At 34.2% G+C, this 26542-nt stretch overlaps 1 protein-coding gene across 6 annotated transcripts in view; it reads left to right on the top strand.

Moving 5' to 3' along the window:
* Positions 1-26542, top strand: part of STRN3 (striatin 3) — a 60167-nt gene that overhangs the window by 25066 nt on the left and 8559 nt on the right. For 3 of the 6 annotated variants that reach the window (XM_085061954.1, XM_085061955.1, XM_085061956.1), the window contains exons 5-13: positions 248-427; positions 893-1025; positions 2608-2749; positions 7793-7903; positions 13411-13551; positions 18506-18639; positions 23313-23488; positions 23634-23681; positions 25427-25548. In XM_085061954.1, the coding sequence (XP_084918080.1) occupies positions 248-427; positions 893-1025; positions 2608-2749; positions 7793-7903; positions 13411-13551; positions 18506-18639; positions 23313-23488; positions 23634-23681; positions 25427-25548 (1187 nt within the window). The remainder of the gene's footprint in view (positions 1-247; positions 428-892; positions 1026-2607; positions 2750-7792; positions 7904-13410; positions 13552-18505; positions 18640-23312; positions 23489-23633; positions 23682-25426; positions 25549-26542) is intronic. The other 3 variants (XM_085061958.1, XM_085061957.1, XM_085061959.1) reach the window with 3 other exon arrangements.

Below are 26542 nucleotides of genomic sequence, written 5' to 3' on the forward strand. Positions count from 1 at the left end.
TTTCTCTGCAGTTCGTGGAGCTCTGTGAAACAGAGTAACTGAGGTGGGCAAATTGTGATTCATTTTTCAGGACCTTGTAGTCCTGAGCTTTAAGCAGAATAGAGTAAGGTTTTCCTTGTGTGATGGATAGCAAAGCTTATTTTTCCGTAAATGATACAACAGAGACGTTCATTTTTAACAGTGAATAGTAAAGTACCTTTTTCTTCAACTATGTTTTCGTCTTTCTTTCTGCTCTTAACACATCTAGGTATCTTCAGGAAGTAGGTTATACAGATACAATATTGGATGTACGCTCTCAGCGGGTAAGGTCTTTGCTTGGGCTCTCCAATTCAGAACCAAATGGTTCAGTAGAGACAAAGAACTTAGAACAGATCCTGAATGGGGGTGAATCTCCTTCGTCAAAACAAAAGGGACAGGAAATCAAAAGGTAAGTGAAGAGATAAGACATGCATAAAGTTTGTTTTGCTTAGTCATTGATGACCATGTACTGGTCAGTTCAAATTGAACTTTCGGCTGGAGAGTACCTGAACACGTGTTAGTGTAGCTGACCACAAATGATTATGAACTTAAATGAAAGTGATTATATATAGGAACATATGCACCTATTAAATGCATACATGAGTGTTATACTAATATTGTATACAGGAAAATTGTGTGTTGATATTGAATTATGTAATATTTGGAGATTTTTTTTTTAAGGAAAGAGTCTGCTGAGTGGTGCTTTTGTAATAAGGGCTTATGCAGCTGTCGAAACTTTTCATTCAGTGATTTCTTGTTTTGCTAGTTTAAAAGCTCTTAAGCTGTCAGGTAGCAATTTTGTTTAACCTGGTTAATTGTCTAAATCTCTTCAGCAAGTAAAACAGAGTCTCTCTTAATGTTTTTATTTATGTAGGAATTCTGGTGATGTTCTTGAAACATTCAACTTCTTAGAAAATGCTGATGATAGTGATGAAGAAGAGGAGAATGATATGATAGAAGATATTGCAGAAGGAAAAGAAAAGCATCGGATAAATAAGAAACACAAAGTAAAAGATCTTTAAATTTTTTTTTAATTGATCTGAAAGTCCCTTTAGAAAGGGATTTTTTTTCTCCAGAGATGATATAAATGTGTGTTAAAGTGTTTGTTGCACTTTTTGTTATCTGAATGGATTATAAGCAGATGCATTATTAGTAAATTCGGTGGTTTAGTTTGTACATTACATTGTAAACTTAAAAACAATCAACCAAGCTGTTTGCAAATGTGAATTAATTGATGAATTGGCCATCTCACCTTCTCTGCATACTTTGAGTCCCTTTATGGGTCACCTTTAGCAGAGTACAATGTGCATCCTTTCTGAATTTTGAAGAAGATAGGAGCACTTCCTTAGAGGAAGTGAAGTTACATAATGTGAAAAAAAAAGCTGCTTCCATATCTAATACATGTTTAAGTCCTCCTTTTAGGCAGTTTTTTACTAAATACCTTAAGAACGTAGCCAAGACATGTCTCAAATAACCTTTTATTTAAGGTTCTATGAAGTTGTGTTGTGTTTATGTCTTTAGTTTTCCATTCTGTGGGCAGCTCTCTAGGTAGGATAGAGGGTATTTACCTGTCTCATTTTAATTCTTTCTCCTGTGCTGAATTCTCGTCATTGGGGTTTCTTTATTTCTCTATTGATTTAAGAATATTGTATTGACAATTTTGTTACTTTTTGCTCAGAACAGTATTCTGTAGCATGATGACCCTCTAGCTGCATTGGATTTTCTTAAATATTTGGCAGCGTTAGCTTGGCTTGATGCATATCTTAATCTCCCAAACTGATTTGTCAGGAAGGGTTTCCACCATACCTTGGGCTTTGGGTAAACAGATTGAGTTGAATCCCTTTTGTTAGAAGGCAGCAGATACTCTGATAAAAAGGTTATCAGGTAAATCTCTAAGCAAATATGAAGGTATTATGCTCACTTTTTGACTTCTGACAAAGCTTGGGGTTTTTTGTGGAAAGCAAAAGAACCATTTATGCTTATCTTTATGAAAATTGTCTTTTTTTGCAAAAATAAGATCATTGGGCTAATAACCTGATGTGGAAATTTTCTTCACCTGAAAAATTATACAGAACCTTTCACTGATGCCTTGGTAGAGGGTTTTTTTGTTTTGTTTAAGGTGAAGGTATGGTTAGAAACAGTAAAAAGACAGTTTTCTTAAAGTGCTCTATATTCTTGACACTGAAATAGAACTGGAAAGCAAAAAGGGAGAAAGGTTTCTGGACCAGTAGAAAGCATAGTTTGTTTCTAAGCATTCTCTGCAGAGCTACTGATAGTGCAAGGAAATCAACAAAGTTTTCTAATTGTTATGTGTTAAATAAAAAAGCTGAAGACTGGGGTGTGTGGGATCTTTGTTGCTAAAGCTAGTGTCCGTGTTCTTTTTGTTCCCTGATGTTCACTAGGCTGCACCTCTCTCTTTTTTGTTTTGATAAGCCAACTGAGATCTAAGTTTCTTTTTCTGCATTTTAAATTGGAAAAGTTGTTTTCTCCACAAATTACCCAGTGAGAATACCTTATATACCTTTTAACCTAAATGATTAGAAAATCTATTCATGATTCAAATGCAGGGAAATACTTATCTTCTTGCAGATTGGTAATGAAGGTTTAGCTGCTGACCTTACAGACGACCCTGATACTGAAGAAGCTTTGAAAGAATTTGACTTTTTAGTGACAGCTGAAGATGGTGAGGGAGCTGGAGAAGCTCGAAGTTCAGGAGATGGAACAGAGTGGGGTAAGACACTAACAAAAGCATTTAGAAATAAGGGGACACTTGCTCATGATAGTATCTAAGAGTTTTGTAATACCTGCTAAAATGGTGTGGATGTGAGGATGAATGTGATGATCAGATATTGGTGTTTAGAAAATTATATACTGTATGGTGAAACTTTCATATCTATATATATGTAGATATATATATAGATAGATGTTGTTGTAGGTACCACAAGTACAATTGTAGTTACATTTGTTTCAGGTTTTGGGTTTGATTTCAAAAGTAAGAAGAGAATATTTTCTTTCTTAGGTAAGAAAGGCTCAGATTCTGAATGTTTTTATACCTGGATTAAATTTGCTTTCAAATACAGATTTTTTTCCCCCTATTTGTTTCTTACTAGGACCTTAAAACTTTCTGTACTTAGGTTAAATTAATTACTTTGGTTTACTTGAAAAATGGACAGTTGGTACTTTTATTTTTCTGAGATTTTTAGATGTTGTTAATATGGCTTGCATTAGTAAAATACAAAAACTCCCGACCCTTTTCTAATAGCCCAACTTTTTATTAGTAATTTGATGTGAAATAAAATATGTTAAGTCAAAAACTACTGCAACCTACATGTTTCAAGAGAGGAGATTGAAAGGAGAAAATTTGTGTAGGAAAAAGAGTAGTGATACAAGTGATTAATCTCTGCCTTTAAATGGGAAATTGACTATCTTAGTTTCTTAACTGTGACACAAGTAATTTTGTAATTACATACTGTAAGTCTTAAATTGTAAGCCCCAAAGTGCCATTAGATCATGTTGTTTGAGTAATTTATGTCATTGTGACAATGAAGTCATACATCAGTAAACACCTCAGTGGGCAAGTTAAAGTAATGGCACATCTTCCAGGAAAATAATCCAGTCTTGGATTATTTAGGCACACTGCCAGATCTCTTGGTGTAAGATGTCTCATAGAATCTGAAGCAGAGTTTTTGACTTTGTTTGCAACATCCCTTCAAATAAATAGTAATGTAGAAAGTTCTGGTTCTATTATTACACATATTATTGTATATAAAAGGCAAGAGAGTTAGATACTGTAATTCATACAAAGATTTATCCACAGCAGACTGCTAAAACCTACTGTTTGAACTAGCTTTTTCCATTGAAATTCCAAGTCATTGTTTCCAAAGACTACTTTCCAGTGTTTTCTATCACTGTCATTCTCTCAAGTAGTTACTCAACTTTAAGGTGTATTTTAAAAATCAAATTTACCCACCACACTTTTCATAGAGCAGTTTAAATGTTTTTTATTACAGTTTAAATGAACCTAAAGCAAAATGAGGCAGAGCATTTTAGGAGTTTGAGACAGATTTAACTGCAGCAGTCCAACTGCTACCAAAAAACTCATGTCTGAGACAAGCAAGTGGGAAGGAGGAAATAAAACATAAACATTGTTTCATCTTTCAAAGTATGTTTTAAGTTTTGCCATATGAAGACAATTTTCATAAGTTTATTGTATATTTTGTAATTTACTGTTTAAATCAGTCAAAGACATGCTTACAACTAGTAGTAGCAATATTTTTTCACAGTATGTCACTGATTTTAGTACAGATGTTCTTTCCTTAAATGGGCATTTAAGGATACAGTCCATCAGATCGTGGGGTTATATTACTTTTTTAAAGATCAGTGTGTAAATGTGACATGGCTTCTTTGTTAACTATCACAAAATTTTAAATACAATCCCACTTAAATGCTTTCTTAAATAAAATTATGCATTGCCTAAACCTATTGCCTGTCACATTATTTTGAACTCTGTGAAACTTTTGTTACTTCAAATATCCAGGTCCATCCACTTAGTTATTTGAGGGGAAACTTAAATTAATACATACCATTACTTCCTAAACAATTGCATAAATTGCGAACTTAAATATTTCAGTTGAAATTCAAAATTTTCTTCATAATGTAGGAGTTGCTCTGTTCTGTTTTCATCTTTTTTTTTCTTCCTGTTTTAGTTGTCCTGTCATTAGACTCCTATCACTTCTTAGTCTTGCAAACATTTAAGTATTTTGAAAAAAAATGTAAATATTTACATGTCTAATTAGTAACAATGCTTTTTTTAGTATCTGGAAAACAAACATCTGATGTGTAGACTCTAAACATTTTGCCTAGTCTTGCTTTATTATTATTTACAATACTTAACTGCAAAGTATTATCTGTAGGTCCAACTTCCAATATCCTAAAATATTTCAGTGCCAAATTTGATAGTTACATTGTTGCTGTTGGAGATGTCTTCAAACCAGTCACTGAGTGCTATGAAGTTTGGATTGCATTTCTTTTCTTCTATATTATGGCTTTTTTTGAGCACATTCTCTTTTTGTAAGTGTCTCAATTAACATACTTTGAGTGTTAAATTAATTCCAACATTGTGACTTAGTGTCCTGTCATGCAACATGTTTTACTTAGGAACAGCTTATCTTCAAGATAGTGAAAGATGAGCAAGTTCAAGTAGTGTTAAATGAAGAGTCAAAGTATGTGACATACTAAAAAAGAATGTACAGTTTTAGATTTAAAAAAACTGTGAATTCCTTGTGGTGATTTAATATCAAGAAAAAATGCACATGTAATTTCAGTTTGCTTAAGCAAACAGGAATATATATATAGTTATATATTGTGTTACATGTTACAGATTTAACATATTATGTAGTTTCTTTATTCTGCTTATGGTTTCAGTAGTTATGTGTTCATCACTGGATTTCTCTTCTCCACGAAACACAAAAGTTTTGTTTACAGATAGATCATGAGTCAGAGAATGACTGACTGTGCCCAGAATTCTGGGTGGCAGTGTGACTGAAATTCAGTCTCTTGGATCACCTTCAAAACACTTTAAAAAAATAGAAGAATTTAAAGAGAGCCTTTCTGCACTCAGTTATTCTAGTCAGTGGACATCTTGGGTCCTCTGTGCTATCCTGGTATCAGTTTAGTGCAGAGAAAGTTACTGTTTGGGGGAATTGCAGAGGTCTTCTAGTTACATGGCTCTGTTCTGAAATAGCCTAGTTTACCTAGGCATGCTGGAGAGAAACACTGCTGGCTTTTCCTAAAAATCTTCTTTGAAATTCGTTTCACAGACTACCCAGATAATCAGAATTTGTGTTTTATCTAGTTTTCTATTTACAACCTACATTTCTGAAGCCAAGAGTGTTGGTTTTGAATATTTTTGTTTGCACGCTTGTGCTTTTCCTGTCTTTTGTTGACTGAATGAGCCCAGTTCCTTTGTATTCTTTGTCTTGATATTTAATGCCCTATTTGTTTTGCACTCTACAGACATTTTCTAAACTTCTAGTGTAGAACACAGACTGAACATGTTACTTCAATTTTGTCATCACTAGCACTGTCCTGGTTTAATACACTGCACTGTTAAAAACATACCAAAATGACTTTTTTACAACAGCATTACATTGATGTTACATGTGGTCATCTTCTGGTTCAGTTTAATTCCCTAATCCTTCTCTGCAATGCTCCAACCTAGCTAATTATTTTCGTTTTATTAATGGTGCTTTGAAATTCTTTTTATTAGTTTTAATTAGTTTTCAATGGAATTTTCTTTTCATTGAGTTTCAGGGATTTTGATGTGGTTTTTTTCCTCTTTTGATTGCGCATATCCTCTGACTTATCTTTATGTGCCTCTTGTGTTTCCTGAGTAATCACTATTCCTCTCTATCAATATTTTGGCCCAGTGATCATAAAGATTGATGTCTTTGTGTTTGCTGTTTGGTAGTTGTAGCTGTAGTTCGGTGTAGGATGATGTTATTGTTTCCTTCTCATCTCTAGAGTTCTTTGTGGACAGCTCAGGGAACTGTGCCATTATGCTGCCCTTTTCACGTTTCACTGCCCTTGGCATTTCTATATTTCACCTCTGTGACCAAGATTGTTTGTCATTGAATGATGGTAGATGCATCAGTATCGTAGGGTATCTTGTCTGCTCATTTGTTGTCATGTTTTGCCATGAACTTGGAATAACTCCTATTGTTTTGATCCCAAATGCATGTTAATTTGTTTCTGCTGTGTATGACTCTTCTTGTGCCCTTTTATAATGGTTATGATGGTTATAACTTCAAAAATGGGAACAATCATATTTTAAGTATGATTGGAAGTTGGGAATTGAGGAACTAAATTTTATTACTTTATGCCTAAGGAATTTGTGAGCATAAAGCTGAGCTGGCACACAAACCAAGTTTGGTTGTTGCCTGGCTGTCTACTGGCAAAAGTGCTTCTGCAAATGTTATGTTTGCCTTGTCTTAGAAACAGGTTTGTTTTCACTAATTCTAAATTTCCAGAAATGTTTGACATGGATAGTTTAGAAAAGTGGAGACTTGACTTTTCATAAAGAATCATGAACTCTGCAATATTTTCAAACAGAAAAAGATATGTCTTCTGAAAATACTGTGGAATGTTATATTTGTGCTAATTATGATTTAATATTTGGAATGCAGTGGGATATCCACCTGTGCTAATTACTTTTCCTCATCTTTCTGTGGAAAAACTGTATTTATAGACTTGTTTCTCTGGTTATATGTAGGACCAAAGTTTCTTTCTTGTGCATGTAGAATGAATGCGAGAGGATGCATGGTGGTCTTCGTGAATAAACTGGCATTGACTTACTCAGCTTGCATTTTCATGAGAGATATAGCATGAATACTTTTATTTGCTTATTCAACACTGGCTGAATAATTTCTTAACACTGTCTTTCTAAAGATGCAGTAATTGTTTCTGAACATCAATGAATTTTTGTGTATTTTGAAGTATCTAAAATAAGCAGCTACTTATAAAGCTTAATTTGTTTACTCCTTAGTAACAAATTAATGTACAATTTTAAAGTATGTAATGATAATATACAGTGCCTTGGAAAACTGTATGAAATGAGACTTTGTCTTTTATAAACTTAAAACTGAGACTGCACCTTTAAAATAAAGATTTATTAATAACTTCTATTAATGCTCTTATACAGCTATGACAGTAAATCACCAACAGCTTGCATTGCCAATTGCTGATTTTTTTTCTTTTAATAATATGCTGCATGTAGACAAAGATGACCTGTCCCCAACTGCTGAGGTTTGGGATGTAGACCAGGGACTAATAAGTAAACTGAAGGAACAGTACAAGAAGGAACGAAAGGGGAAGAAAGGGGTAAAGAGTAAGTGCAGATTCTGAATCTTGTAATGCAACACTTTTTGCCTATCTGTATAGCAGATATTTTTTCTCACGAGTTCTGTTTGTTTTTGTTTTTTTCATTGAGCATCATTTTCTGTAATGGGGGCAACCAACTTTAACTTTCTACCTGCTGAATATGAATGTCACAACCTTTGACAGCCATTTCATAAATGATAAATGTTGAAAACATAAAAATTCAAGGTTAAAGAAGTAAATTAAATGCTTTGAAATGTTAGTGTAAAAATAATGAACAACTTGCATTTTGAGGATATTCCTATTCTGAGAGGTTTTCTGAAATATTTAAACTATCTGCTTTCTGAAAGTATAATACTGTAATACTGTTCTGGGAGTGATGGTTGTTGGGGTTTTTTTAGGGGTTGATGGGTTGAGTTTATTTGGTTGGGGGTTTTTAGGGTTTTTTTTTTAATATGAGCTTGAATCAAGCTATAATTGCTGTTTATGGGCTTGTAATTATTTTTACAGTCCCAGCCATAGAGAATTAAAAAATGCCTGTAATGTAAATATAAACTTTTTGGTGGCTTTATTTAGGAGGTAATCTTTATTTTATGGTGCCCTTCACTTTTCTGTGCATTTACCAACGCTTTGTTTGATATCCCTTTACTCTTTGAGTTTTCTGACCAGTCGACCTATTTTAACTATATAATTTAAAACAAATTTCAGTGTTAAACTACCTGGTAAAAATGCTTTTGGAAATTGTTATCAATGATACAAAGTTCTTCGTGCATAAAGTGGTATTAAATCTGTCATCATAGAATGGTTTGGGTTGGAAGGGACCTTAAAGATTATCTAGTTCCAATAAAATAACAAAACATAATACTTCATGAAGAATTCTGTAATTAAGATTTGAATTTACTTTGTACCACCTAACAATTACAGGTCGGTTAGTGCATGGTGGTTGTTTTTTCAGCAATTTTGCATGACGTGTAACCACACATGAACATAAAAGCTTTGAGAAAGCAAAGATTTTTACCTCATCTTTGCTTTAAGGAGAAGCTTCCAGTAGTCATCTGCATGCTAATGTGTATCAGCATTTAACATGTAAATCAGCAGTTGACGCCAAATTCACATGAACTATTTGGTAGGATTAGAAATTCCTTTTTAATATCAAAACAGACTTCTTTTATCTGAAAATTTTCCTACTAAATTCTTCACAATTTAGACATTTTGAACCATAGTGGCTGCAAAAGAAGAGAAAATTTTCTTCATCTAAAGTAATTTAGACCTCATTTGTTCATGTAAGAAAATATTTAGGAGACAACTGTGTGTTACGGTGCTGACAAGTTACTTAAGTAATTTTTTTGCATTTTAAGTTTAAATTCTTTGGGAAACTCTGAACACATGTAGTCTCACAAGGTGGTTTGTGCTATTCTTTACTTGTCACATTTACTTGTCACATATTCATTATAGTTTCTGGTTAAAAATTGGCCTCTAAATCACCGAGCTAATTGAATGAAAGAACTCCAGACACGGAGTATAAGTATGCATTCAAGGTTGGGCAGATTTGTAGACTTTTTTTTCTCAGCTTTTTAACATTCTGAGACTGAAAATAATGTTGAAAGCCTTCTTTATTCCTGCTTCTCATAGCTGATCAATTGGTAACTTCATTATTGAATACCTATCTCTTACTTTGCTCTTCTGTATTTTGACTTCTATCAGAATTTGTTTTAAGCACTATCAGAACTTACTTGCATGGTAATATATATCATCATAAACGTCAAACAAATGTGCATTAACTGTCATCTCTTGCAATACTTCGAAGACAGCATAATAGGACAGACATTCTGATGGATGGGTTCTTTTCTTGGATATGCATCTATAACTGCCATAATCTGTATTTACATTGTAACTTATCGGGGCAGTCAGCCCTGGTGCCAGGAATGGAATCTTTCATTCCACATGTAGACATAAATAAGTGAACAGAAATAGATCTGATTCTATATTGATACTTCTCTAGTCTGTATCCCTCATCTTCTGTCAGCACATAGGTTTCCATTAAGTAATATTCTTGTTTGCTGGGGAGGAAGAGGGTGTCTGTCCAGGTAGTCACCATGTTGTGTGGAAATACTGCATCTTTATGAAAGAATCTTTAAAAATATCCCACCAAAACAACAACAAAGATCCGCCACCCCACACTTTCATTTCCTTTCAATGTCAGCTGTAAAATAATTCAAAATCTGTTTATTGAAGAGTTCTTACATTAAAAAGCCCCAGAAACAGAAAAACTAGCCACACCTATCCTGGACCTACTGTGATACATAGATAAGGAGTTAGGTTTGATTTCTACAAAACCAGGCTTCCCTTTGCAGTAGTATGCTGAATTTAAGGCCTATTTCTTGCCCAGCTAATAATAAGATCGATTTTGGCAGGTAAGTCAGGGGATGACTGTTTTTCAGATATAGCCTGTTACCTTTGCAGGATGTAATAGTAGAGGTGATGTATATCTCATTTCATACCATCAGGTCAGCATAATGTGTTCTCAGCTATTTGAAAAATAGTTTTCACATCTTGTATATATGTATGTGTATATCACTGTTGAAATTAAGATAATGTTACTGTTTTTCCTTAGTTTCCTTGAAGCTATTCACACTTTTTATATTTCCTGCTCTTTTCCTTCAGTGGAATTGTTCTGTACTTATGAAATATGATCCATCCCATTCACTTCCCTAGCCTTGATTTCTGGAAATAGTGTAATAGCTGATAGGAATGAAAGCAAATCTGAATGTTGCTATCTTCGTTACTGTCACCTCTTCTTCATATATAAGGATCTCTGTGTTATATTCAGACTTAGGCTAATACATCTTGGACCTAATAGAACTCTGCTTAAGGCTTTTCAGACTAAAACTTTTCATCACTGAATATTCAGTTATCTTTCACTTTGATCTCTGAAGGACAGTACGCTGAGATGGTACTGTAACTGTTTTGCTTCTGTTCATACCAGGTCTGTTCATCTTTTTTTTTTTTTTTTTGTCCTTGCTTTTTTTGAGGGTGAAACGGTCATCCTGTTTGTGCCTTGAGCAATAGTTGCTTATGCAGAGATGGCACATTCTTTTATTCAAAAATCTCTTTGTAGCATTTACAAAATTTGAACAGTTATGTGAAGGTACACTTGCACGTACTTCAAAGGAGAAATCTGTGCAGTCTTCTGTAGTGGTGGCACAGTCTTGAATATTGACACACTTTTCAGCATGAAATGCGCAGAAGTAGTTCAGAACAGCAGCTGCTCCTTTGTAAACGTCCCTCTCTCCTGTGTGATGGATTGAGGGCTGTTCTGAGATTATGTCTGAAGGGCAAGAAGTGCTCAAACATACCGAAAAACGTTAAAAGGCAAGACTCTTAAATACCTAATCAGTGACAGACTAAATGAATGGCAGCATAAAGGTACCAGAGCAGATGGCTCCTCCTAGTTGCTTCTGAGTGTGCTTTGAGGTAAAGTTCTCATGCTCGTATGTTTCGTGTGAAAACACCTTGACAAGATGCTTTCAGTTTTATGAAGATTTTATAAGCTATTTTTGGCATTTTTCATCAATGTATTGAAAAGTCCATGTATATCGACATGGAGAAGACAAATCGTGTTTTCTTCTGGAAAGCAAAGGGTTCATTAAAGTAAACAGTTTAGGGTCCCAGTCATGACTTCTATCCTGTCATTTTATTGATTGCTGTATAGTATCTTCAAGAATATATCTGCTGCTGGTCACAGTGGTGCCTAGCTGATGGCTGACCAGTTTAAAGACAAAGACAAGCTTTGTAGTCTGTATGGTGTAGAGATCTGGCCATTTCAAGAGTGACTTTTCTTATGATATCACACCTGCTGACTGCAATATTAAGTATTATTCTTTTGAAATTAAATCCTTTCAGCGTATTGCCTGTTAGAACAAAGAAACAGTTGGTTCAAAAGAGACATTTCTCATTTTTATTATATTACACTCACTTCATTAGCTGAGATCACAGGTTTTTAGACACAATTTCTACACGAGAGTGAAAAAAAAACTGCTTAAGTGATCTGTTGTGTGAGGAAAGCTTTTGGAAGTAATTTTTATTCTCAAGTTGCTTTTGGGTAGCAGTCTTTGTATATTTAACTGGAATATTAAAGTGTTCCCTAAAGGAAAGAAAAAAAAATACCAAAAGCAGAAAAAAGTAAATGTAGGGAGTTCTATGACTTGGCAAAATGAGAACGTTTTGCAAATATTAATGAGAATAGTTATATAGCATCCTTCTAAGGGGTATGTGAGGTATACTTCCTAAAATTCTACTTCAAGAATATTTTTCATTGTCATCACTCTCTGCAGGAAATTCTCTGTTGTCTTTAGAGAATTCTGTTATTCGTGGATACTTATTTTTGAATACATTGATTTAAACTAGTAAGATCTGAAAAAATCTGATAACTTTTTGAAAGAATGTTTTTTAGTGTTTAACTGTTTGGATGAACAGTTCTGATTTTCATAAGTTATCTGTAATCATAATGTTTACATTTTACTTTTCTGACAGTAAAGGCTTTGGTTTAGTTTCAGTTTCGCTTTTATTAAAAGTGGTACATGTCACCTCAGTATAAGAACTTGTTCATCAATACTTCCTTTGCTAAATGGTCTGCAATATCTCTGCCTGCAGTCCCAGAAAGGTCTGTTTTATTAGTTAAAATTCACTTGTGTGTTCAATCATTGTGGATTGTTTTCTCTGAAGGAGCTCTCTCACTGAAATGCACTTTATGATTGAAGCTTGATTTTTTGACATGGAAGCTATAAAGGTGAAAGCAGGAATGGATTTCGTAATTTGAAAATACTTTAAATTGTACTATTTTTGTTTGCTAATGTCTATGTAATTAATTAAATGCACATGTAATTCAGAATGCTTTGCTTCTAGAGGCATGCTTTTATAATAAGGGTAATATATATCTGCAGTTTTATACCAGTGATGAAAGTATTCTTGCTCTTGTGTTTAATAAACACTTCATACAATTTAAATACCATTCAAAGCAGGGAAAGTTAATTGTTTGTTGCACCCCCATTATGAGTTGTCTGTACTTTTGCCCTCATTTTTAAGCTTATTTTTAATTTGCACTCTGTTTTTCAATGTTAAATTGTTTAGTGTAGTTAAAGTTGTATAATATTAGAAAATGTTTAACTCATACGTTTTTTGTTGAATAGTTAATGTTCTTTTAATATTTGGCTTGACTTTTTAGTAGGGCTGTAAGATGATTCTTTTCTCTTTCCTACAGGAAATTGTAGAATAGATCTACAGAACACAAAGGAGTTATTATTTGATTTAGTGAATTAAAATTGTTTGCATGTAGTTTTCAGAATTGATGTATTAACTCCTGCTTTTGATTTCCAAAATATTACTAAACAAAAGCAAAGCACTATTTGTTTTAAGGAGGTCCCATCAGTAATTATTCTTATTTAATGGATTTTTAGACTTCAGTCAAGTCAAGCGGTAGCAATCAAATGAATTTTTGCTGCTGACATTAATTTGCAGGAGTCAACAGGACAAAACTTCACGACATGATAGCTGATCTGGGCGATGATGAGATACCCCACATCCCTTCAGGAATCATTAATCAATCTAGGTCACCCTCTTCTAGAATGACTGATCATGAAGGTGCAAGAGCAGAGGAAGGTACAAAAAATTCAGCTACTTACTATATTTCAGGGGATTTCTTTTAGAAAGCACACAGTGTAATTTATTATCCCCTCTATAAACCTTAATGCAGTTGCAGATTGCCACTTTATTATTTTATTTGCAATTCTTCCTAAATGGTTTTATGAGAATATGGCTTGAGTTTTTGTGGCTTATCATAGCTCACCATTATTTCATAGTTATTTTTAATTAACTTTATGTACAGCAGTGTGTTCCAACACTATTCACCATTAAATCCCTGTTTGCAGACACCCTCGCATTAGCAAAACCTTTCAAAATAGGTTGGTATTTTTTGAGGGCAAAAAAGGTGAGTATTAACGTTGGACACACAGTTTGGATTTTAAAATGAAAAGTGGTGATTTAAGTTACAGGACTAATCAGTCTCTTTTCCTCAAATTTAATGTTCTCTTTTATAAAATTCCCCTGGTGTACATACACAAGGTTACAAAGACACCATCTTTTTCTTTGCAAAGTGTTTGTTTTAGTTTCAGGATTATCTTTGACAATGGCAGTTAGAGGTAAACTCTTATATAAGAAGTCAAAAATCTTAGATTCGGTTTTTAAGTTTTTTGTTTGAAAGGAATGATTTTCCTGTATTAGGTTTGAAATTAGAATACCATTATGTAAATTGTCGTCTGTTTAGAACATGTTCATTCAAAATACTCAGATGTATTCAGATTTGGCTCTTTTACTATAATCTTTGACCCGTAAGCCCTGGCATGGTATCAGCTATACCAGAAGTGCAATTTGCATTACTACTGATTCCAGTAATCTGTTGCTTCTGCTGTTCTTCCTTCACCCTTGGCCTCACAAATGCCTGTCACCAGGCAAGCAGAAAAAAACCAAACCCACATTTCAAGGAGTTTTTTTTTGTTGCTCTCCCAAACTGTCATTTTACAAAAATCATCTTTTTTACTGCCTTCCTTTGCATCTTTGTATTTATTTCCAGCTTCAAGATGAACCAGTATCAAATTTACCAGTGGAGTGCAATTGAAAAATCTACTGATGAAAATTCACTTGCTAAAACTTCTATACCTATATTTAGGGTGCATTTAGGTTTAGTGTTTACATGCTTTAGGTTGCCTTTTAGCCATGCCTAGGTATTAGGGCCATGTGACCCTAGAGCTACAATTTTTAAGTCTGTCCTAGGCTGTTTTTGTTAGGCCATACATGTTGTGCAAAGGAACACAGACCTTGTTACGGACAGAGCTGTTGTCTCAGAGGCTTTACATCTAAAATAATATTGGAAGAAATAGATGCTAAATTTGAATTTGACAGGGACTGACTTTTTTTTTGCCTGGTTCTTCTAGCACAAACACTGTTAGCCTTCAAATAAAGATTATTCACGCTGTTCAAATAAACTGCTTTCATGTTTATATTTTCATGCTGTTTAACATGTCCATATGTTTTTAACTCGTCAGTGCAGTTTGGCCTTTATTCATTAATAGTAGTAATATTAATATCTCTCTTATTCATCTGCTCATTGTGGTTTCTGCACAGTTTTTAAACTTTAATATCAGGGTGTATATCTTGCTATTTCTATCCTGAATGCCATGTGGCTTTTTGAGTTTGTCTGCACCATATGGTGCAAAGCTGCAAACAAAAAGGCAGTGTTGTACTTGAATTCCTTCTAGGTGTGTTACAAGGCCAAATACTGGGCCATACCTGTATCTAAAAATACAGATTTTGCACCATGCAGTACAAATACAGAGTTTACTGAATTACTGATTTAGCTGTGTTTTAAAGGCCAAGATTTTGCAGATAACTTCAGGCTTTCTTCCTGGGACACGAGCCTATGCTGATTAATTTTATCAAACGATAATTTTCTTGTGACTCTATGGAAGGTTTATGCTACACTTTGAAATGTTACAGTTCTGAGGTAGTGGTTGATAATTTTTTCTTGAAGGAGGTTCAGGGAGGAATTGGCTCTAACTGGCTTGGAATATAACTTTGATACCTCTAAAGGTCTGAGAGTTTGGTTTTTGTTGTTTTGTTTTGTTTTTTTCATTATCGAGTGCCTGTTTAAATACGTTTTGCCATAATTGCACTTGATAATTTTTGCCTGAGAAATTAGAGTTTCCATTTCAACATACTGCATGACTTCCAGAAACTGTATCAAGATGATTTGCCATCCCGTGTACAGAGAACTACTTTCTTCACTGGTTGTTTTTAATTTTTATTATCTATAGGTTGCAGAAGTGTCAATCTACAGATTGACAGTAAAAAGGCAGTAACAGCTAATTGCTTGGGTATGAATAGCTGCTTTTGGTGTATCACACATTAACTGCATGGAAAACAAGGTTAAGATGTCCCTGTTATATAGTAGACAACAGCAGCCTATATGAACATAGATATCTGATCAGAGATTAAAGCAGTTTCTGTTTGTACAAATATTACTGCTTGATTTTGGCTTAATTATGTATGATGTCAAGAACTTGAAGGTAAGAAGTGCTGGTTAGGATTGGCTAAGCAAATATTTAATAATACCATTTTATATTTCAATATTTATTTCACCTAGTTTCACCTACAAAGGAACTTGTACTATCACATTTTTACTTTCTATTTATTGATTGCAAACTCAGTTAAACATTTATATTATGCTGAGAATAATACTGTACTGTGTTAGAAAAATACTTGGATTTTTTTTTTATAGATGAAAAGCATTAAGAAGTAATTTCTTTAACTGTCATTTGCATATATCTATTGATGCGTTGTTTTTGATATGTGAAGATGTGGGTCTTTATTTTTAGTAGCTGTAACATCATGCATTTTTCATTGTGTTACTATTCTGCCTTTTATTTTTTTACAAAAGCAGTTTGCTACCATTTTTTTAAACTTCTCAAATATGCCTTTAATAAAATACACAAATTATACAACATACTGTATGTACTTACTGGCAACTTTAGTACTGCGAAATAGTCTTCTGAATTTCAGATAACATTAATTTTGAAGCTTTAAATGAAGAGATAGTTACTCATGCAAACAAAGCTTGATGAATTTGTAGTATAAGTTCTTAATAGTCTTGATATATAAGTTCTTAATAGGTTCTTAAGTATAAGTTCTTAATAGTCTTTAATTTTCAGTATAAAGCGTAAGAAAGTTGATCTGTTACGGTCAGGTGACATTAATTTCACAGAGAATTAGTATAACAAATTACAGGGCTTACCTAAACCTTGTGGACCTGTCCTAAAGATCAGAAAGGAGTAACAGGAAGCTAAAAAGGTGTGTTGTAGAAATGCGGCTTTTTATGAAATATAAATGGTTCATAATAGACTGTCAAATCTAGAGTTTTAGTAAAATACTAATGGAAATGAAAAGCTTGTTTATGTAAGGGCATGGTAAGCCATTTTGGGCTGTTAATGTAATGTAGCATTCTTAGGAGTCAAACCTCTGTATGGATTGTGAATATTTTTAAAAGAGGTGATTGTGCATACTTAGAATATTGTTTGCTCTTTTTATGCAATTGTAGGAACAGCAGTCTATTTTCTTATATAGATTATATTCTTAGATTCTCACAAACATGTTAGATTCTCACAGTTACGTTGACTGTGCTAAGGAGGTTACAATTCTTAATAGTGCGGTAACTCTGAAGCATTAGAACCTGTTTTATTTTTGAGAAGTGATTTATTCTCATCTAGTTGAACTGACTCCTCTTTGTATAGCCCTAGAATCAGTGCCAGACGTGTAACTTTACACCTGGTTTCAGTCACTTTTAGAACAGATCTAGGTTCAGATAGTGACAATACAGAATAATCGCGATGTGTGTTCTAAACAGGAATGTGTTGATCATTAGTCCTCTTGTTTGGAACTACTTTTATAAGACAAAAAACCAGGAAACTGGAAACTATTTTCTCTGAGATTGAAGGGTTTTCTAGGAGGATTAGAAATGAGGAGTGGCATTAAAGTGAGGCCATAACTCTCTCTGCCAGATCAGTGAAATTCAAAAGTCAAGGAAATTTAATTTTTCAAGATGTCAAATATCATTTAACATATTTTGCATATGCTTGTACTTCGCTGAATTTCACACATACCTTAACTTTACATACTCTACTTAAAAAGTATTGCTATTTCTGCATGGAAAACTGATAAGTAAAAGTAGCTTCTAAAATGTCCTGAAATGTTACAATGTTTAATGCTTCATTCCTATTCCGTACTGCTAAATTGATATTTGTGGGTTGAGGGAGATGTGAAGAATTTTTGAAGAGTGTAAAGATGGGTGAATATTTTTAACTTTGTTATTCAGATGTGAATTCATGGTGCATGGCTATACATAACTTTTATTCCTTCTAAATGATAATTAACAGAAATGTTAAATTTTAATTTGAGGAAGGCATAGGTAGACAACATGAATATCAGTTGAGTGTACTTTAAAATTAGAATTCAAAATCATGCCGAGAAACTAAGAGAGGAAATGAAGGACTAATAGATGTTTTCATTTTTTCCATCATCTGAAAAAACTCAAAGTAGAAGAGATGTTTTGCAGGAGTCTTTTGCCTGAGTGATTAAAAAATACTTCAATGTGCAAGTGGAGATTAGTTAACTAGTATAAAACACAAAGACTTGCAAGTGGACAGAAGGCAGGAAGCATGGTGTAAGGAATAAAAAACTCGGCTGAGAATTTGGGAATCTGGGATGTACATTTGATACTGCTGTCTAAAGTAATGTCAGTCAAGTCACTTGTCAGTAGTATTAACACCTCTGTGAAGTAAGTTGAAATCAAATGACAAAGCATGATACAAGAATTGTGTATATAATGTGTGTGTGTTTGCACATGTGCGCGTGTCTTCATGCTCTTGTGTTTTTTTTATTTGGGGCTGTATGTAGTACATACAAGTGTTAAGCTCTGCTTTGCTGTTAAGTGATGAATAATGCAGCTTTTCATCAGTTTGAATTACTACATTGAGACTTAAAGAAACTGTTTTGTTCTTTGTAGCTGAGCCAATAACGTTTCCACCTGGAGGAGGCAAGTCATTTATTATGGGTTCTGATGATGTGTTGTTAAGTGTACTGGGCCTTGGAGACCTTGCAGACTTGACAGTAACAAATGATGCAGACTATAGTTATGATGTAAGTGCAATTTTATTTTAAAATTCTTTATACAGTTTAACCAACAATAGTTGGGTCCCCTTTCCTCCACCCTGAACATTACAGATGCAGAGAACAGAGGTTTCATTAGCAAAAGTTGTTACTTGGAAAAACAGAGCATCTTGTAAATAAGCTAAGTAATTTGGGTAACCAAAATTAAGTGAGATGACTTGAGTTTTTTCTACTTTAATTCAGATTTTCTCACTGATATTAACTTATTTGCTGTCCTTCTGGTGAGTGAGTAGTGTTAACAAGGTAGACTATATATATAGTAGTATATTTCAGATGTAAGCTTTAAGGGGGTATTTGTATTATAATTATAATTATGAGTGTGTTCTGACATTCCTATGACGATATTCATTAAGCTTCTACCAGTAGTGTTAAACAAATTTTTCATTGGCTGTTAACATTGGATGGCTCATTAGGGAAGTGTTCAGGTAAGTTTTGCATGCAGTATTGTATTTAAAATGTCTTGTAGTATTGGCTTGACTGCAGATTGGAACTTTGTAGTCTGTTGCTATCTTCTGTGAAGTACAACTTCGTTATAGAACAGTGCGTAGCCATTTTGCTTATCCCAGGATGGAAGGATATTTGCAGGTCAGCCAAGACTAAACTCAAAAAGTATTGCATTCTTTTAAAGCATAGCTGAAAAATGCACAGTGGCTTCTAACTTCATGTGTCAGAAAAAAAAAAAAAAAAATAGCACAGATGGCAAGACTTTTGAAATATTTTTATTTAAGAAGACACTGTCCTGTCATGAATTTGGAGGAAATGAAATTCAGGTGCAGTTAGTTCTTCATGGTGTTTCTTCAGGTTAAAAATTCTTTGATAGTCCTTAATTTCTGAAGATGTTTCCTCAGAGCTATGGATTTGCAGCACATAAGGGCATGTCTTCCCTTTTACCTGTAATACAGTACTTGTAGGGCATCTTAGTGTAATGCCCCATAAGGTTAGCTGAAGTCTTCTCCTTTTCCAGTGTATCTCCAGACAAGGAGGTGTAACACTAAGTTAATGTTTAAGTAAAATGAGAACAACGAAAACCACCTCAAACCAGAACACTTAATGCATTTCCTCCCAATAGGTCCATGCCCTTCAAATAGCTTTTCTGAGCCATTAGAGTATATGAATAAATAAAGCCGCAGCAGGGTTCCACTAGCTTTCATGTATCACTCCTTGACAAGTGTTGTATTTTGAAAAGGAGAGGATATGAATAAAGGATGGAGGTTAATTGTAAATCTTAGGAATTTCAACTATAGCTCAAAAGCTTTCTGTGTATTTGATTCAGTGCACAAGTTGTCTGCAAGACTAGTCATCTGTTAAACAGTACAGCCATCTCAAGTCATGTCTTTCTCATTATTTAGCTACTTCTATTGACCTCAGTGCATGTAGTTGTTTTTAAGCTGAGGGAGTAATGTTGCCAAATCAAATGCTCCCATTTGTATATTTTTGGATTCCATAGCTGCAGAGAGTGGTGTTTTTCTGCAGTAGGACTGACTGAAAAATGGAAAATCCTCCTTTATCAAAGCATGTAAACTTGGAAATCTCCAACAAGTTACAACATTATCAAGAAAAAAGTAACATTAAAACATGAAAAGACACTGCAGTTACTCATTACTGTTTTCTAAAATTTCTGTTTGCTGTTGGGGAGTACTTGTTTGAGATAGGAAAATGCATGTCTCCTTACTCTGCTGTTAGGATTCTATTGACTGCGGGGGCAAGGAAGATCTTCATTTCCTAGTGCCTATTTTTTGGTGGGAGGAAATTGGTTTTTTGTTTGTGTTTGTTTAGCTCAGGTGTAGTTTCAGTCTGGTTTGCCTGTGCTTTCCAAGGCAGAATGAATGGGTTGTTTGTCTGTGATCCTATACAGACAAAAATACAAAGACAAAAAGAGATTTTTATTAGGTTAGATTGAGCAAGAATTATAAAGCAGTCATTTCCAATTCTGATTGCTCCTGTAATCTGTGTAGCAATTTCTTGTGATCTATGGCTTGTATAGTTTTTTTCATTTTGCTCCAAGTTTAAGGAGATTTTGCATTAAACGTTTTTAGGACACATAAGGTGTTTTGTGTCTCCTGACCTAGGCAAGTCTGTCTTCTCTGGCCCATTTTGTGGAATAATCTCACATTTTTCCTTTATAATCATCAAATCCCTTTTCCAAGTCCTTGACTGTGTTTTTCTGAGATGGGGTTGGGTTTTTTGTTTGTTTTTATAAATACATTACTGTTTTTTTTCTTAGAGATTGCAAGGAGCTCTTTAAAGATGTATCAGTTGTTTGCTTACTCTTGCAGTAAGAATGTCAAGATTCATTAAAAACATGGATAGGGAAAAGAATTAAACAAAAAAAAAAAGGTGTCTGTATAACTAGATTTCTAGTAAAGTGTATGTGCTGTCTTCTAAAAGAACTAAGATGTTCCAGTCCATTTAAAAAAAAGTTAAGGCTTCAAAGCCATACTTAAATAGGAAGTGTATCTTACTTTCCATAACTTGTGTGAATTCTGTACCTTGCATTTTAGCAGGTTTCACTGTACTGCTGAAAACAAAATTATCCTTGCAACAGCCCTTTAACAAAAATGAAAAAAAAAGAGATACAATGAACTTTTTTCATATTTTGAAAAATAAGGATCACTGTATCCAGTTCTGGTTTTCTGGAATGACTTTTCATCACAACTGTGGTAGAAACTATTGCCGTGTGGATGCACATTGCACCTAAAAAATTGAAAGTCTTCTGCATAATCTGGGACATACCATGTGCTAAAATTAAGGATTGCTGTTTCAAGGTTTTGGCTTTTATTTCTCTTAGCCCCAGATCACCACAAGTATGTAAGGCAATGTAAGTTAGCTAGGTGGGTGAATAAGTTACATAATGAGAATTTAAAATATCAAGGAACCTTATTTGCTTGGAAAATACCTTTTCTTTCTTTTTTCCCCCTTTCTCTTGTACATTCGGGGAGGCAAATAAATATACAATTTGGTCCAAAATCGATTAAATTTAATACAGAACTCCAGAATTCCACTCTGCTTCCTGTAACAAAAGTTTATTCTTTTTATGAACCTTGTGTATGATATGCAGTGTAATGCTAAATAGCTTAAATCTCAGTAAAAATATTGCAATATTCAGTGTACTCTGAAGTAGGAAGATTGCAAACAAAATGCTTTGTTAATACATGTATTTTTGGGTTGGTATTAAAAACCCTCAAAATTCAGATTACATGTCTGGTAAAACAAATTTCTATGACTTGATCTGAATTAGGTAAAGTTTGCACTTAGGACAGAAATTTACATAAATATAACAGAAAAGCAAATATCTGCACATCTGTAACTCAGAACAGTGAATTTTATTGTCTGAGCCTATTTGTTTTGTTTGTTGGATAGAATTGAATTTGGTTTGAGTAAGTAGTGATAATTCAGTCCAGGTTATAGATTTGGTCCAAGAATACTTATTACAGTACACGTTACACTATTATCTGATTATTTTCAGTCCTGACAGATATAAGGTAATAAGATTTCATTAGGTATCAGAGATTTTAATATCTTGCTAGTGTTGCAGAAATTAGTTTGGGATGTCAAGATATTTTGGACTACAGTCGAGAAACTGCCTGTAGCAGTTACATGGTGAACAGAGAGTGTGTAAGGCAAAGGATACAATTAGCTTCCATTCATTCTTAGTTTGCTTATTTTGGTCATTGATTAAAGTCAGTTTTCTAAACTGCTTTTAGGGGAAGAGAGAAGTACCTGGATATGTTATGTCTTTATGATGGAGGCTTAGGATGGGATGTAGTCTTTTAAGGGTCTGCTTGCTGCAGAAATACAAATTGTATTCAGAGCTGTAAATTAGTCTCTTGCAATCACTAGAAGGGCTTGAAGTTTTCTGGCAACTCTTCTGAGTTACCTATAATTAATATTAAGCAGCTATAATTATTATATTTTAGCCTAACAGTCTATAGGTTAAGATTATGAATTGGATGTTCACAATATATAAATGCATAGTTCATATATATTGCTTCACAGAGCAGCTAAGTTACTATCTCACAAATATATTTAGAACTCTTTAGACTTCAAAAATATTTGTGTAATGTTGTGTTTAAAGTCATGGCAAATGTGTATTGAAATTTCAATTAGCTATTTCTGTGTACATGCCTTCACGTGTAGCAATATTCAAGAATTATGTATGTTTCTTGTCAATCTCAATCAAGTTACTCACCTGAGGAAGATCATTCACTGAGCACCTCAAGTTCATTTTTATTGTGTTTTAATGATAAATGAGCTTTTAACAGCTATAATCTCTTCCTGGGGTGCAGACAACATGATAGGCAATGAAACATTTCCCTTTCTTGAGGGAAGAAGAATTAGTATCATTGCACAAAAGGATTAAAATCAGTTTTTGAAAATCAAGTCTTCTTGTCTGGGTATTTAACCTTATGTATCATTCCAGCCTAGGTCAGAGGAAACTGTTACAACAGAAAAATGTGGAGACTGGCTGACCAGATGGGTTTATAGATGCATCTAGACAAATCAATAGATAAATGCCAAGTTAAGATTGAATATATATTAGCAGAATCAAGCAAAGGCTGTTTTCCAAAAATATGGGGGGGTATATATAAAATACCTATTTTAAAATCCAAGATAAAATTAGTCCTTTCCTTTCTTCTTTCAAGTTGCCAGCTAATAAAGATGCCTTCCGAAAGACATGGAACCCTAAGTATACGCTACGCAGTCATTTTGATGGAGTGCGAGCATTAGCTTTTCATCCTGTAGAGCCTGTGCTGGTTACAGCCTCTGAGGACCATACTCTAAAACTCTGGAATTTGCAGAAAACGGTTCCTGCCAAAAAGCAAGTATATGGGTTTTTATAAAAAAAACCCCAACTTTTATATCAGTTGTATTTTAAATGCCTTTGAAATTGATTAAACACTTACATTTTCAGACCTTTTCAGCAGAGATTTCATGCAGTGTAATAACTCTTCTTTCTCTTTTAGGAGTGCCTCTTTAGATGTAGAACCCATCTACACATTTAGGGCCCACATGTAAGTGTTTGACATTATTCATGGCTGATAAATATGTGATTGTTATCTCATGTATTCATAAGGAACTTCAGTGTAAAAGCTACAAATTATACTGTTTTTACGTTGTTTAGACAATGCCCATTGTACTTTGTAAAACAGCTGAATACCAAGTCCCAGTCATGAGTTGCAGAGTCCATGATAACACAAAGACAAGAAAGTGGCAAATTTGATTAGTTGCGGTGGAGAGATTACAGATGATGTTAATGAAATCACCTAAGACATGTCTTGGACTGTGGACTGTATAAATAATATGTGGGAAAAATGAGTAAAGTGGAGGCTAGTCTTGGCTAGCATCTTCAGATGCAGGTCTGAGTCCTAGTGATTTTTCAGATTCTGTTCAGTGCTTTATTACTGCCTGAGTTTCACTTGCCGATTTTTAATTCTGCTTTCTTTCAATAAGAAGGCAAGAGAAAAAGGCACAGTTGATAGCCAGAGTAGTACTTTGCTTATATAATTCAAGATCCACTCTCCAACCCAGTTAGCAGGTAGGCTTCAAGGGAGTTCTGTGATAAGTGTGGAAGGCAAGGCACTTCTTGTGCTGGCTTGAAAAACAACAAAAAGGAAAATTAATTTTTAGTGTGTTTTAGGAAATTTACACATGCTATTATCACCCTCCTCCTTCCCTTACACCACATGATAGAATGTAATGTCTTATTTTTGCACTTACTAGCTAAAGCATAAAACTGGGTGACCAGTTTGTCCTCATGTTGAAATATAAGTTCTTGTGAGTGATAGAGGGTCACTGACCAGTTGAATTGTCCAGATCTCTGTTGAAATGTAGGCTGTTACTTCTGAATTTGTTCTTCTGAATAGTGAATACCAAATAGTGAATAGTGAATACCAAAAGGTAAGGTTTGGGGAAGTTCTGATACAGAGCTAATCCCCACTCTGTGACTTCTAGTGTGATGTAACACAGTAATTTTACTATTTTTTTCCCTCAGGCAATTATTGAGCAACATTACCTTTCTGCCTATCTTCATTCTTCAATGAATGAATTCTTTACTAAATATATAGGTGGATTCAGCCAATAGTCTTTCTTTTCAACATCTTCAAATATGTAATTCTACTTTATCTGTGCTCATTTATATCATGAACATAGCGGTCAAATTACCCAGACAGCTAATTTTGGGGGTGTGTTTTTACAGTACAGTTAAGCCTGTGGTAGTAGCGTGTCCAGAGTAGTAGATCTGTTTCTTCCTTTGGGCTACAACTTGTGCATGTTGGGTAATACAGCAAGTATGTTGAAGAAGTTAAACCTGTTGGAGCCTGACTTTGGCCATAAGGTATAATTTCTGTAAACCAGTTTGCTGGAGCACAGATTACTATCCACTTCCTAAAAGTAGCATGAGAAAATAGTTGCCAGGGACAGGGGGCTATAGCCACCTCTTTTCACACAACTAGCTTTAGATTGGCATAGACGCACTGTAAAAACTCACCATTTGTTGGTGTACTTACTGTTGCTTCTGAGCAATGAGGTGCTGTTCTTTGAATTGCTTCAATTTGCGTAGTTTTAGTTAATTACTTATTTTAATAGAGGTTGATATCACTTGTTGAGACTTAAAAAGTATTTAGTAGAATTGTTTCTATGTAGTTTAAGGGGTTCTTAACTTTTTAAGCGAATCCAAGTGTTTTTTTTAAAATAGCCAGATTTTCACTTCTATCCTGTAGGCAGTTATCAATTAGCTTTTTTCTCTGTCTCCCAATAGTGGACCTGTATTGTCATTGGCAATTAGTTCCAATGGAGAACAGTGTTTCAGTGGTGGTATTGATGCAACCATCCAGTGGTGGAACATGCCTAGCCCTAATGTGGATCCATATGATACCTATGGTAAGTACCTTTTAAAAGATAAACAGCTTATGACCATTGCCTTGAACATTGATTTTTCCACTTGATGTTAATCTGTTTTCTAGTGCTTTTGTAAAATATTACTGCTATTTATCAGTTACACTGCACATTTTCAACTGCTTATGTGTGGCAAACATTAGTTATTTATTCCTGCTTGCACTGGTGATGTACCTTGTGTAGAACTGTAATAGGGAGACTTATGAATTCCTGAGATTTATGCAATAAAGAAAAAATTCATCATAACTTACACTTTTGAGAAGAAAAAAATTTTGAACCAGAATTACAGCTTCTTAATGAATATTTATTTCTTCTGATGGAAATTTACCAGAAAACTAAGATAAATGTATTCAGATTCTATGTCCTATGTTTCTGATTTGCATTGCAGTTCCCTAACTTTAGACATCTTTAATTTTAGATGTCTCTAAAATTAAATAGCTGATAACTGCTTGGAAAATACCCCTCTCCTGCCATTGATGGTGATCTGCATTTTGTCCTTAGTGTAATTTTAAGGGTTCAATTCCACTGCAGTTTGAGTGGGACAGAGTCAAGAACTCTTCTCCTGTCCCTTGTGTCAGTGTAATGAGTGAGCTGATAGAACACTAAGGCTGCATTGTCTGTGGCAGTGAGAAGGTGAGGGATGGGTGCTGTGTTGGAAAAACAGTACACCCTGTCCCTTAAAGCTAATATACACCTCTAGTAGGCCTCTCTGTTAAAAATATATTCAATATAGTTTAATCACCAAAAATGGTCCTTTTTGTTAATACAGGTTGGATTCTTGGTAAAATTTTTATGGGCCTCAGACAAAATTATCTCTAGTCAAGTGACAAAGTTATTGTTGAAAGAGAGAGCTCTAATAGGATGTCTTTCCTCCCTAAAGCTTGTGGTCAGGGTTTTGGGTTACAAGATCAACTTCTTTCTAGTTTTCTGCAAAACTAAATTTTAATGATTTACATGCCTTTATGCCTTTCCATTTATC

Source organism: Lichenostomus cassidix, chromosome 5, assembly GCF_008360975.1.
Source record: "Lichenostomus cassidix isolate B80296 chromosome 5, HeHo_3.0, whole genome shotgun sequence".
Lineage (NCBI taxonomy): Eukaryota > Metazoa > Chordata > Aves > Passeriformes > Meliphagidae > Lichenostomus > Lichenostomus cassidix.